At 42.3% G+C, this 13,753-nt stretch overlaps 1 protein-coding gene across 3 annotated transcripts in view; it reads right to left on the reverse strand.

Moving 5' to 3' along the window:
• Positions 1–5,154: 5,154 nt before the first annotated feature.
• LOC128378434 (trinucleotide repeat-containing gene 6A protein-like) overlaps positions 5,155–13,753 on the reverse strand; it is a 33,786-nt gene continuing 25,187 nt past the window's right edge. For 2 of the 3 annotated variants that reach the window (XM_053337951.1, XM_053337953.1), the window contains 16 exons: positions 13,145–13,333; positions 12,780–12,949; positions 12,469–12,546; positions 12,031–12,198; positions 10,565–10,684; positions 9,854–9,991; positions 9,432–9,551; positions 9,135–9,309; positions 8,805–8,951; positions 8,532–8,702; positions 8,296–8,436; positions 7,580–7,687; positions 7,092–7,325; positions 6,433–6,503; positions 5,940–6,079; positions 5,155–5,766 (listed from right to left, as the gene is read on the reverse strand). In XM_053337951.1, the coding sequence (XP_053193926.1) occupies positions 5,418–5,766; positions 5,940–6,079; positions 6,433–6,503; positions 7,092–7,325; positions 7,580–7,687; positions 8,296–8,436; positions 8,532–8,702; positions 8,805–8,951; positions 9,135–9,309; positions 9,432–9,551; positions 9,854–9,991; positions 10,565–10,684; positions 12,031–12,198; positions 12,469–12,546; positions 12,780–12,949; positions 13,145–13,333 (2,519 nt within the window). In that variant the 3' untranslated portion in view covers positions 5,155–5,417. The remainder of the gene's footprint in view (positions 5,767–5,939; positions 6,080–6,432; positions 6,504–7,091; positions 7,326–7,579; positions 7,688–8,295; positions 8,437–8,531; positions 8,703–8,804; positions 8,952–9,134; positions 9,310–9,431; positions 9,552–9,853; positions 9,992–10,564; positions 10,685–12,030; positions 12,199–12,468; positions 12,547–12,779; positions 12,950–13,144; positions 13,334–13,753) is intronic. The other variant, XM_053337952.1, reaches the window with a different exon arrangement.

A 13,753-nucleotide genomic window follows, 5' to 3' on the forward strand; every position in this document is an offset into this window, starting at 1 on the left:
ACAGTCTCCCAAAGCAATGTGCATAATAGGTTTACAGGTGATCCAACTACACACTGTGAATTGATAGAATCTCTATAAAAAACATTGTAGTTGTGTAAAATTTGCAGTTTCACCGGCCTCGCTCCTCTCGGCTTATCGAGGAGACAAGCTGTGAAAGTAAAGAAATGGACTTTGCAAATCTTAACCTGTCCTCCTCTCCTGCTACAACTGGCCAGACGGTTGCTAGGTAATAAAGGTTTTTTCAGTTTTATTATTATTATTATTATTATTAGTAGTAGTAGTAGTAGTACTAGTAGTACGATTCAACGATGGCACAACATGTTTGAGGAATATTATTGGGAATCCCATCTCAGCTGTATTTTATTTTTTTTAAAAACTTTTTTGGGATTTTTTTTTTTTGTTTGTTTTAAAAGAAAGCAAAAAACCCAAGGTGGACATGGAAGCCTGGGTTCAACACTCCACTGCATAGTCTCTCTGAGCGACACCCACCCCGCCCCTTCTAACGCTGTACCCTCCCACCCCGATATCCCACCCGCCCCACCCACATCTTTGTGCTGGTTAGACTAAAGCTTTTCAGGGTTTGTGTGTATTCATACTAAATGTAAAATGACAAAAAAGACAGCAGATTCTCACAGTTTTTGTTTTTTTTTTGTTTTTTTTGCTTTTTTTTAATGTGTGTAAAGTCACAAAAAAAAAAAAAAATAGCCGTAGCGCTTTTGATCGACAGTAGGAGCCGTTGGGTGTGTATTATGATATATAGCATTTGCTCACAGGATAGTTAAGTCAAGAGAAAAACAAAGAGTCACATTATTTTTCTTAAATATTAAAAAGTAGTAGAGTATCACCAGCCAGCCTCCCTCCTCTCCTACACTCTTTTCCTTCCTTCCTCCCCTCGTCTGGCCCTGTCGGGAAGCTGCTTGGCAGCCCTGGGGATTGTACATTGCTCATGGTGGTTTTCACTCACTGAAAAAAAGGTTTTTCCTCACATCATCCTTTTGCAAATGACATTTTTTTCTTCAAGCATTTAACATTGTCCAGCTTTTTAAATACACATACACACACATACACAACAACAACCCCCCTCCCCTCCCACCCCCCCAAAAAAGTATTAATCCCTTTCCTTCCCTCTCACCCTCCCTCCTCAATTTGGCATGATAATGTGTTTGAACATACACTTTTTCTGCACAAGACTGGGTTTTTGCATCTTCCCATACACACACGCACACACACACACACACACACACACACATACACTAACAGTAGATCGGACGAGACGGAAACAGGGCGAGATTAAGCTGGGAACCTAAACAGTAACATGAACATCAATGAGAGGCATTTTACAGACGTTGCTTGTCCCTTCTCTAACAGCAGAGCGGTGCTGCCTCCTCAGCTGCTGACCAGGGATCAGTTTTGTCCCACTCATGGTGAAAGTAAGGATACGGAGGAGGGGCAAAACTGCTCCCGGATTAGTGCTAGGAAAGCTGCATCGCCAAAAATCAGAATGAACGAAGTGTAAAATAATTTCATCAAGAGCGGAAAGGGAATAAAGACTATATAGAGTTAACCTGCCTCCTGTCAGTTTTGTGGGTTTCCTCTCCTGTAGTTAAGCTTAGGGAGTTGGAGAGAGAGAGCTGATCCTGGATAAGCCAGCAGAGAGGCAAGTGTAACCCTGTGTCCCTGAAAAGCCAGGAAGAACCAGCCGATCACAAGTCACTTCCCCTTGCCTGAGTCACTACCAGGCCAACGAGAAGCCCCGCCTCGTTTCAGTCAAGCTCAAGATGCGAGCGTCAACACGGGAACAGCCAACCAAATCTATTACCATGACAACCAAGGTGTGGTCAAAGCAGTAGTTGAATACTTATTTCGAATATGAAAAACGACGAGCGTCGGTTACTGTGTTTGATTTTCTGTGCGGTGGTTCCATGTTTTTTTTTAAATTTTTTAGGCTGATCAGGTGCCGGAGAAGGCAGATCGAGGCTTCGGCCTTCGCGTATACTTTAAAAACCGTTTTCAGCTACATTCTGGCTCAGCGCGGGCGGCGTGGCGAGGTCGCCGCTCTGACTGGCCGGCCCAGTGAACAGAGAGAAGTAAACAAGGAGAGGGCGACTCACACCCTCCCTATTCTCTCACTCCCTCACTGGGACCAACAAAAGCACCATCTTCTCTAGCCACAGCGCGCGCATACATACACACACACACACACACACCTTCCACTTCAGTTGAGAACATAAAGACACACACACGTTACCCTGTCACAATACTGTCACAGACGCACCTAGTCCCCTCAGACAGACCTGAAAAACCAAACTACTCCGCTGTCGCCTGTCTGACCCTCCTGTCTGGGCTTTGCTCCCCACTCGCTCTGCCTTTTCCTTTAATCCACCCAAGTGCAAAATCCAAGGCTCCTCAAGTTCAATTTGTCAATTAAGTTACTCAAAAAAAAACAAAAACAAATGACAAACATGGTTCAGATGTTCCACTTGATAACATTTGTTAAACCAAAAAAAAAAAAAAAAAAAAAAAAAGGAAAATAGAACACAAATAAGAGATAATATATAGTTTAAGCAAAAAAACTGGAATTAAGTAAACTAATATTTTGTATGATTGAATTATTTGGTAGAGAGCAGTTCAATACTGGCACACACCACTGTCAAGTCTGGCTAATACTCAAGATTCTGTCTCACTACATATGCTTTGAAGCTGTTAAATATTCACGACTAAACTTAAAAACACAACTAAAGCCAACGTTTGTAGTACTTCTGAAATAAAAACCTATACTGGAGGGGGAAAACACACACACATACACACACACACACACACGACAGGCTTAAACAGAATCAGTTCACAATGAAGAAAAGAAAATTAAGGTCCATGGCTTCGCTAATGCTGACTTCTCGTTCACGCACTCTCTGAAGCTTCTGTTTTTCCCCGAATATTTTGTGCATCGTAGTAACTACACAATCACTGCTAGATAGGTAAATCTATTATTTCACACATGTATTTTTTTTTTTTTTTTTTTTTTCCATTTTCATTTTTGACAAACACCACTGGTGGATTTACATTCACACTGTTTCTACCACACTCATGCAACCCCTCCCTCCCCCCGCATTAAACCCCTTTTTCCCCTCCAGCGGTAGACCTCACATCTGCCGGTACAGAGCATCCTATCACACGCACGCACGCACACACACACACACAATTCATCAGGTCAAGAACTTCAGATGAGTACCCCCCCCTCCCCCTCCCAAAAGAACAAAAAAAAAAGGAAAAAAAAAAAAAACAGAAAAAAAAACAGTTCAACAATACAATCATATTCTATTTGTAAACAGGTAGAAGCCACTTGACTTGTTGTTGCATCTTCGGACACAATTAGGATCAAGGCAATGAAATGTGGACGACTTTTGCACTGTTAAAATATTATCTTCAACCAAAACAAGATTTGTAAAGTTTTTCTTCTTTCCTTTTTTTTCAAAACACCATTTGTGGCAATGAGAGCGATTTTAAAAAAAGAAAAAGAAAAAAAATGAAAGCAAGTCATAGTTCGCATTTTGTTGTTCTTAATGAAACATTTAAAACATTTTTGAGAGACATGGGAAAAAAAAGAAAAGGGAAAAAAAAAAAAAACGCCTCTCTGTAGGCCATGTGAGAGGCTACAGTATGCATAGATACAGATTCGCCTTTCTCTTGGTTTATAAGTCCGACAAGACAGAACATTTCCACTGACAGTCACACACTCACACAATAAACACTCCCCACTTTGATTTCTTTTACATCAGTGGAGCGGAGGAGTGGAGGAGGAGAGGAGGAGAGGAGGAGGAGGAGAGAGGGAGCGTTGGGATTTATAAAGCCCGTCCTCCAACCCCCCCCCTCCCCAAACACACTCAAGGATCCCCCCTCCCTCAAAAGACAGCATATTGAAAGCAGTGTGTTGAGCTTCTCCAGCTTAAAGCAGTTATTTGGCAGAGAAAAAAAAAAACTTACAGACCTATACATAGTTTTCAGTGCTAGAAGTTGGATTTTCCTTTCCTACAAGGAGTAGTAGTTTTTTTTTTTATTCAACTACAAGGGGGGGAAAACTGGCTTGATTTCCTGAGAACCATTGCTGGTTATTTAGCAGACAAAGAGGAATAGTTCAAATAACCAACGCCATGGCCAAAAACACTGATCCGAATTCCCAGAGTTACAAAGCATTGTCTTCATCCTCAATAAGAGTTTAAATTTTTTTTTGTCCTTTTTTTTTTAAATTCGTTTTATGCATTTTTTAAAGTTTTTTTTTATTGTTTTATCTTCTTTTTTTGTGTTTTTTTTCTATTTTATTCCATCTTCTCTTTAAAATGAAGAATGAACACACGTTCCGCCTCCTAAGTCTTGTAAACAAGAGGTTGCAGTGTGGCACCTCCAAAACATTGAAAGCCTATTCTGAAAGTGCTGTTCCCCCCCTGCCCACTAGGGGGCTTGCGGGAGGGCTTGCTAGATAGGCCCCGCCCCCTACATTAGGATGGGCGGGGCTTGCTAGTCCCAGCTGCGGCTACAGTCCTTTGCACTGCAGAGCTCAACGTTCTTTAGTTTTAAAACAAAATTGGTGCAATACTTTTTAATGTCACTTTTACTATCACCAGATAATCCTCCTAAGTCAGCTTTTATTCTTCTTTTAACTATCTGTTGATCTTGAACTCCACGACAACGCAGTAAGGTAGGCGTGCCAAGGCAGAGAGGAGCGCACACATACTCTCACACACGCAATCACACACGCACGCACACACACACACACACACACACACACACAGGTGCGCGTGCACACGCATACACACATACGGTAAGGACCTCAATGAGTAAACAGCTACACTGGAAAAACTGGCTGCTCCCTCTATATTGCAGATTATATATACTGAGAAAAAACCACATTCAGTGCAAAGTTAAAAAAGCTCATTCTCCAACATTGTCAGCAAACAAATGCAAAAAAAAAGAAAACAAAAAGAAAAAAAAAACAAAAAACGAAACAAAAAGAAAACGTTAAAAATAAAAAAAAATTGGAATTCAAATAAACATGACGAATGAAACAAAAAATATATATATAATAATGAGCTCGATTGAAGCTTTTTTCGGTCTGAAAGAGCACTACCTGGAAGCAAATATCCATCCGTTCACATTATAGAATTGGCCTGCATGATTCAAGTATTCCGACTGATATGTTTTTGGGCTAAAACAAAGTGGACATATGTGCAGAGAGAAACGTAACTTGTTTTCCACAGGGGAGACCCCGTTTTGTTGAATATCTTGTAAGTGAGAAAGAGTCCAACTAGTGCCATTGCGTTTATAACTACTTTTTTTTTTTTTTTTTTTTCAATATTTTCTTCTGCTGATTATTGATAATTCTCTACTGACCCTTCCCCCAGCCTGTTTGATTGGCAGGCGGTTCACATGGTGTCCCCACCCCCTGTCAGGTGATCCACCGGGAGGAAGGAGCTGATTGGAGAAGGGCTGCTGATCCTCCCCGCCTCGGTGCCACTGGGTGTCCCCCACAGGCTACTGGAATAGTTGGGCCCGCCCCAGAGGGAGGAGCTATGGAGATCGCTGCTGTTCCATTGGTTAGGTTCAGGAGCGCGGCTGGGAAAGGGGTGGGGCTGATCCATTCTGCTCTGAGAAGAGCCAATGGTCTGCCAGCCAGAGGAGGGAGTGGCCAATGACTGCCCTTGTGCAAAGAAACGGTTGATTTCCTCCTCGCTGGCAAACTCAGCCAGAATAGTAGTGTTCCCCAAAACACACCTGCAGAGATATGATACAACAATGAGTAATGATGCCATCAGCTTCAGGAAGAGCAGAACTGAGTCAAGTATTGAATGAGCAGGTCAAAATGTCATTATGAGCTGTAAGTTCTGAATAGCTGCTTTAATACAGTTCTAAAGGGTTTATGTTGTAGGCACATCTGATGTCCTTACATGTGCAGGCTCTTCTGGGCCTTGGCGGCCTCATCCTTGGAGCTGTAGCATACCACAGCGTTACCGTGCGGCAGGTTGAGGTGGAATGTGATCAGAGGGCCGTGCTGCATGCACAAGGTCCTCAGGGTAGAGCCATCAATCTGTGACACAAACACACAGAGACAAAAGGATAAACAGTTTGTTACATGCACATTAAACAGAAGAAAATACAATTGAAGCACAAATAGCACAAGTGAAGCCTGTAATGAAAGGCTGTATTGATTAACAAAGAAGCAGATCCATGTGTAAGACGGATGACTGAAAAATGATACAGCTAAAATACTGAAAAGTGTTCAAAAAACATTAAAATACTCACTATACTAATAATAATACTAGTGTCACAGAATCACTCACCAGAGGGAAGAAAGCACATATCTAAAAGTGTGATGCACATGAGAGTGTTACATCTATCATATGCATTCATGTATTTGTGTGAGCACTTTGGTGCCAGTACCTGAGGTGTGAGATTTTTCAGAACGAGCCATTGGGTTCTCCCTGAGCTGCTGCTGTCACTCCAACTGGAACCTGCCAACACACACAAAGCTGGATTTTAGTGCAAATACACAAAGGTTTAACAAGTCACGAGTACAACTTATAAGTGTCCTCCCGTCATTTAACATGTCTAAAATACAGCAACTGGCTCACACCTAGAGGAAGTACTCCTGCATGTCTACCTAAAGAGGATCTTCATACAGGCTTATTCACGGTACTTGTCTGGAAAGCAAGTCTTATTAATCAGAACTTGATCGTTTTTCTTTCTGTGCAGACATTAAGATGAATCTTCAAAGGCAGTTAATACATTCTAATAATCTTGAGCACATACTGGACATGCATAACAATTTGGTGTGATAATGAGAACGCAAGCTTTAGGATTAATGCATCTTAAAAGGGACGGCTGTGTTTTTCATATATAGCTGATGTTGCTCTGAAATCCCTCTAAGTGTTCTTTAAACTGACACTGGACAAAATAACGGTAACAATAATAAGTTATTTGTGGATGTGTGGATCTAAGGCTCGTGAGTTACTTCTCTTGTTCACAGTCTGCCTCAAAAGTACTATACAGGTACTATGCAGGTAGCAGTATAGTGTGTGTGTGTGTGTCTCTGTTCTTACCAGGTGTGTATCTGGACTCAGTGGAGCCCCACCCTCCCAGTCTTAGGGCAGAGCTGTCCCAGCCAGAGGAGGCAGGGCTGGTCTTCAGGCTGGTGAGGCCGGGTGGCGGTCTGGAGGGGGCCGCCACAGACAGCGCCTTGGGAGGCAGGGGGACCTTCCACAGCTCATGGGCTAGGGAGGAGTTAGACACAGAACCGCCGCTGGGAGACCACTTTGACTCACTGGGTCTGGCTGCTAGGACAGAGGACAGCAAAGTGAAGGCTTTTATATGAAGGGAAAGGGACTCTGTCTGAAGTGAGCTGGACCTCCCTCTGCTGTGAGAAAGCTTTAATCTAATCATTTATGTCTCACATGGTTTGGCCTCTGGTAACAGATCTATGAATGTGATTTGATTCAACAGTTTTAAAGTTTGTGAAAATGATTTGCCCTGAGAGGCGAAGGGAATCGGAATAGATTGCAAGAGCTGAATAACAAGTAGGAGTGCACACCTGAAGTGCTTTGTGCTGTACTGGTGAGGGAACCGCTGTGGCTGGAGGCACGAATGGATGACCAGGCACTGTTAGAAGGCATCGTGGTGTTCAGTGATGAGGATGGCCCTGGGCGACATAAAGAGAAGGCTTAGTGCACATCAGTGTGTTTTTAGGCTGTTGGTTTAAAAATCTGAATGCAGCATCAACATCGCTCCTCAACCTTCAATGCTTTCAAACCTCTTAAATATATTAAGTCTTAGCATTCCAACATTTTTATGCAATGAAAATTATACATAACTTATAAGTTATAAAACATGCAGACTGAACTGAGATCTGAAATAAACCCCAGTTATAACCTGACATCTGAGCAGTGTAGCAGTTGCTTCAATTTAACTATTTCATTAGACCTCCCAGCCATGGTACAAAGTGAGTAAGTGAGTGGTGTTTCGTTCTCTAATAAACAATCTTTGGCTGAGCAGACATTGGCTTCACTGACCAACTTATGAAATTAATGTGAGTTAGCTAGAGTCGATCCAATAACAGTTTCAACTACTAAAACATAAAGTTCCTGTCTAAAAGGAAAAGCTCACTGCCTTTAAGTGTTAGATGTTGATCACTGCTAATGAAACGAAAAAGGGGATCCAGATCGGATAAGAGATTACCAACTTAGTATCAGTTGCAAAATGTAACTCCCGATTAAAACTCAACCATAGTCTGCCATGTGCATAACCTACCGTTGTTCCTGTCCCTGAGGTGGTCTGTGTCGCGGACGGTGTTGATGGAGAGGTTGTTGATGACACTGCCGGGGGTCACATAAGGGTCAGTCTCAGGGTCAATGTTGGGGTAACCTTTCCAAGGCTCCCCGGGCCGGAACTCTACAGACACACACAAACACATACACAGCGATTAGCGGTTTTCAATGCAAACATCTTCCTTGTATTTGTGTTTTTGTATGTGAAAGCTGGTGTACCTGGGGGCCAGGTGACAGTGTTTCCATGGGGCGGGGGGGAGTTGGCACGGGGTGGCCAGCCATCGCCCACCGAGCCCATTGATTGGCCGGGAGGACTCAGGGGAGATGGGCCAGGAGACAGGAAGTCATAGAAGGGAGAGTCCTCCAGACGCAGCCCAGACGACATAGCACCTGTGGGATGAAACATTTCGTAAGCATAAAACTTGGCACTTTGAGTTTCTCGGTTGATGCTACAAGCATGTACTGTTCAAACACAAATAGGTTCTTCTGTACCAGGTTTGCTGTTCTGCTCCAGAGGGTCAGTAGCCCAAAGTTTCTTCATTCTGGACTGGGGTGGCTCTTTGTAGCTAACAGCTCCGCCTACGCTACTACCACCACCAACACCCATGTCCAGGGATACATTCAGGTTAGAGTTCAAGCCTGATGGGAATGATGGAGGAACAGAAGAAACAGCAGAGAGAGGAAATGTCACAGTCAGTAATTTACGTAATTCAAATGTATGATATAATAGATATTTTACAAAGAATTTCTTGTTGAGCAAAATTTTAACTGGTACTGTGCATGCAATGACTAATTCATTTTCAAAAATGATAGATAACATACTTAAAGGGAAGTTGCTGAAGGATCCAAGAGCTGCAGCATCCTTCTGCATGTCAGGGGTATTGTGGGACATGTAGTTATCCATGTACGGTTTGAGGGGTGGGGGCTGCTTTAGCAGGGAGGGGTCCAGGTGCCGTGGCGGCTGCATCATTGATGGAGACGAACCAATAGGACGTGTCTAAGGACGGGAGATGAAAACAACCAATGAGACAACCCCACAGAGACACTGGTGTATTCTGCAATAAAAATCCTTTAATTGTGGGTAAAACAACGCACGCACACACACACACACACACATACCGGTTCAGTCTGTCGTCCCACAGGCATGGATCTCTGGCTCTGAGCCTTCTGCTGTTGTTGTTGTTGTTGTTGCTGCTGCTGCTGCTGTTGCTGCTGCTGCTGCTGCTGGAGGAGAAGACGCTGCAGACAGAGGAAGGTTAAGGTGGAAAAAAGTAAATAACAGCTGATCTGACTCATTTCAGTTCATAGAAATGAACATTTTTCATTAGGTACCACAAATATGGATGTTGTAATCCTGTAACACAGTTATAATTGTCTGATCTGTGTTGCCTAAAAACTGCACCAAGTGAGCAGCATCTCATGGCAACACAGCACTGAATATAAATCTAAAACCTTGATATATTCAGACAGCAAAAATTTTCATTTAATTTTCTCCATGGTTGTGTGTGTATATGTGTGTTTAAGTGTTTCCATCACTCTACCTGTAACTGGTTGATGTGGTTGAGCTGTGACAGCTGGTTGAGTTGGGAGAGTTGGTTGAGCACAGCCACCTGCTGAGGGCCAAACAGAGGGTTCAGGCCTCCGTTACCTCCTGGGTACTTCAACAGGGATGGAGGGACCTGAACACAGACAAGATTCTTGTTTAAGTGGCCATTATTACAATCATCATAATCATTTTGGTTTTTTTGTTGTATTGTATTGTGTTTACATGAAATCAAACTGAGCAGGAGAGAGAGAGAGAGGGCGAAGAGAAAGTGAATAGCAAAATGGATTATTGTCTGGTAGAGAATGCAGTTTGTCTCTTACACCTTCTTTAGCAGGTGTCTCACCATTATCAAACTGCTTTGCACTGTCAAATTGATTTGTCAATAATTATATAATGAATTGATGACTAAACACGCTAATTTGTCAGAGCTTCTTACATTGAATCTTTAACTGACATCATTGACTGTGAATAAAATAACCCAAATCATGAACTAATGAGATCATTCTTTTACTGTTTTTGTCCTCTGGATCATAACCTTCTCTCCTAACAGACTTGGGTACTACCGAAATTTTAACTATTGAGTTGAAATCTCAGCAGCCTAAAACATAATGAGCAGAAGATGCAATGGCAGCTATGTTGCTGCACAGTTGAGATAAAAATAAATGAAATGTAAAAAAAAGAAATGTGTTTTATGTATATGTGCTACCTGAGAGGGCAGGATGGGCGGAGGCACTTGGTTACGAAGGTTGGGTTGGGGGGGGACCTGGGACTGGGGGCCGCCACGGCCCTGTGCTACACTGCTGCCACCCAACATAGGGTTTACATTCTAAGCAGGGAAGACACAAACACGTAAAGGTCAACAAAGAAACACTTTTTTTTTCATTCAATGTAATGAAACACAAGCTGAACAATTTGTGAGCACAGGCTGTTAATGAAGTCGTTAGGGAGTACAATAAAAAATTAAATGTCACATTGTTGAAAATGACATTTTAACAACTTTTTGATGGGTACCCTGCTGGAGTTCCATCCATATAAAATGCAAGCAAAAACACATTCAATTCATGTCGATTTTTTAAGTGGAAGTGACAGATATTAGTATCCCAAGAGTATTTGGCAGAGCGTAAACACAGACTCAAGGCCTAACGAAAAACATCCTCTTCATCCTTCAACACTCACCTGTCGAGCAGCCCCAGGACTAGAGTGGGCAGGAAACGGCCCAGAGTCGTGACAAGGGATAGGCTTAGCAGAATTGGAAGGGGGAAAGCTCACGCTTTGATTGGAGGAGAGCCCATCAGAAGCTGGACTATCGTAAGTAGAGGGGGAAACAGACAGCTGCAGAAGCAAGGCCAGGTGCACAGCAGATGGACGGCAAGCATAGAGGGACAGGAAGCACATCATCAGGCAGAGAGGGAAGGAGAAAAGGAAGAAAAGAGTTAATTTTGGAAAAAGGGAGTAAGAGGAGAGAGTAGTGTGGAGACAGAAAAGAGAGAGTGAGCAGTGAAGGAAAGCGTGAAAGAGCAGAGCAAGCAGCTTTAAGCGCAGAAGTAAAAGCAGCAAAGCCAAACAAACCCACGATAGCTTTCTAAGGGAATGAATCTTTACTGTACCTGCCTAATTACAAAATCACTCGCAAAACTGTCAATTGCTATTGTAACAATTTACAGGGATTAAAGATGAGGAAGATTTGTGAGCCTGAAAAGTTTTCCAGGAGGAAATGTGTACAATGTGCTGAAAAAAGTATTATATCCATTTAAAACATAAAAATTCCTGAAATCAGGTGAGAGTGCCTGAGACCTTTAAGCCCTGAATGTAGCATGTTAGTGGTCATCTTTCGTTTGTTTTTGTTGCCTTTAAGTAACAAAGCATCATTTGTATCATTTGTAAAGCAGGGATGAGATACAAGGTCATGCAAACACAAAGTACCAAATGAAACATCCCTTTCAATAGTCTTCACATCAAATGTAGTGTGTTAAAACAACCACTATGGGGCACAACAGGGCTGAGAGTGGCACACAATTGAGGCAGCTCATAGACGAGATGTCTTCAGAGACCCGTCTTATGCTCTAGACCTACCTCATGATCACCACAACAGCAGAAGGACCAATCCTCTGTGTACTAATGTTTTTACCCCCACTGCTAATACACCCAGCAAACAGCAGTGTTTCTGCCTACCTTGTCATAGTAAGGGCTGCGATCCATGGCAGACTCCTTGTGGAGCTGGTGTCGAGACCCGGGATTCTTCCCAATCACTCCATTGTAGTCTCCCATACCGCCCAGGTCCATACGCTTGTCCTGCATCATCCCTCCTCCTGTTTTCATGGAGTCGTCAGGAGAGTCTCGCTGAAAGGGGACAAGACAAGGATATCGGATTATAGAAACAGAAAAGCAAAAATAATAATCCAACAATCATCTTAAATAATAATAATACATTTACAAAACTACAGAAATCACACTTCTGCATATAAAGTTGAATGAAAATGAATATAAAGTTACTGCCATGATAATATTGTTTGTTTTTGTTTCCAACATACATTTTTTACATAAGATCTGTAGACATCAGAACAACGCAGTCATTTAAAAATATGACTGACAATAAGAATCAGTACTCACAGAGAAGTTCATGCTGTTGAACTGGTTGATGAAAGGTTTCATCCATGGTTCATCCTGTTTGTTGACTGATTTGTTCATCTGAAACACACCAAACACATTTATTAACAATACAAGTAACTGCAGACACCCATTAGCATCATTTATTTCAAGCATGAAACTACTGCTATTCTGTCAGAAATTCACATGGTTAAGAGAAGTACACATTTTACATTAAACTGCTTTATTTTCATGTCAGCAAGTGTTTGCTTCAAACAGGGGTAAATGTTTTAATTTTTTGAGATGAACAAATGTGCAACACTAAGGTGACAAACCTTGTTGGAGCCTTTATGCTTGTAGTTCCAGGTGTTTTGGTCATGAGACCTGTTGTCCTGCTGGCTGTTGCTCCACATGCCGATCTCCACCTCCTCTTCTTGGTCCCAGCTGTTGCTCATGGACACCTCCTCACCACACCATGTCTCCATGGGCTTGGGACCTGGAGCTACTGAAGTGGAAGGGAAGAGTTAGAAACTGAATACTAGTCAGCGATTCAGTTATTAATTTTTAATGCACTTCCTGAAGAAAAATTCTCTCTCCTGCTACTCTCCACAGACGGGTCAGAGTTAACAGTAGTTTTAACCTAAGAATTCTCTTCAGACTCAGGTTTTTGCTGAATATTCATGTTCATGTGTGCACCTACCAGACTTATGCTGGTTGCCCCATCCCGAACCAGACTCTCTGCTTTCCCTGCTGTGTTCATCCCAGCTGGATGTGCTGTCCATGGGCTTCCCCCATGCAGAAGTCCCGTTGTCCACTGTCACAGGCGGAGCAGTGGTAGGCTCCCTCCATGTTGAGGACTCCTTCTGCTGGGGGTAGGGCTCACCCCAACCTAGAGGAAAAGAGAAGCAAGTAACATGAGAAGGAGGACATACTTTCAGAGAGTCTTAAACCAACATCTTAAACTAAACATCATCTTTGCATTAATTTAATTTATTATGAAAAACACCTATAGTGGATGGATTTCATATAATAAAAACTGTCGACCAGTTTTAGGACAAAACTTATCTTGAGATCCAAAAGCTGATATATACACAGAGGGCCTAAACATTCTTCCTCACGTTTGCTTTTTCCTATATATGTAAATGTTTATTTTTACCATATAGAGTATGCATGTGATGTCACTGTACACAAAGTCTGACACGGTCAGTCAGCAGCAGCAACAACAATAAATGTCAGAATGTTCTCACACTATCAAATAATCTTGATATGGTTTTAAAAAAAACAAATTTATTTGTTTCATCACAGCTCT

Source organism: Scomber japonicus, chromosome 18 (assembly GCF_027409825.1).
Source record: "Scomber japonicus isolate fScoJap1 chromosome 18, fScoJap1.pri, whole genome shotgun sequence".
NCBI classification, from domain to species: Eukaryota; Metazoa; Chordata; class Actinopteri; order Scombriformes; family Scombridae; genus Scomber; species Scomber japonicus.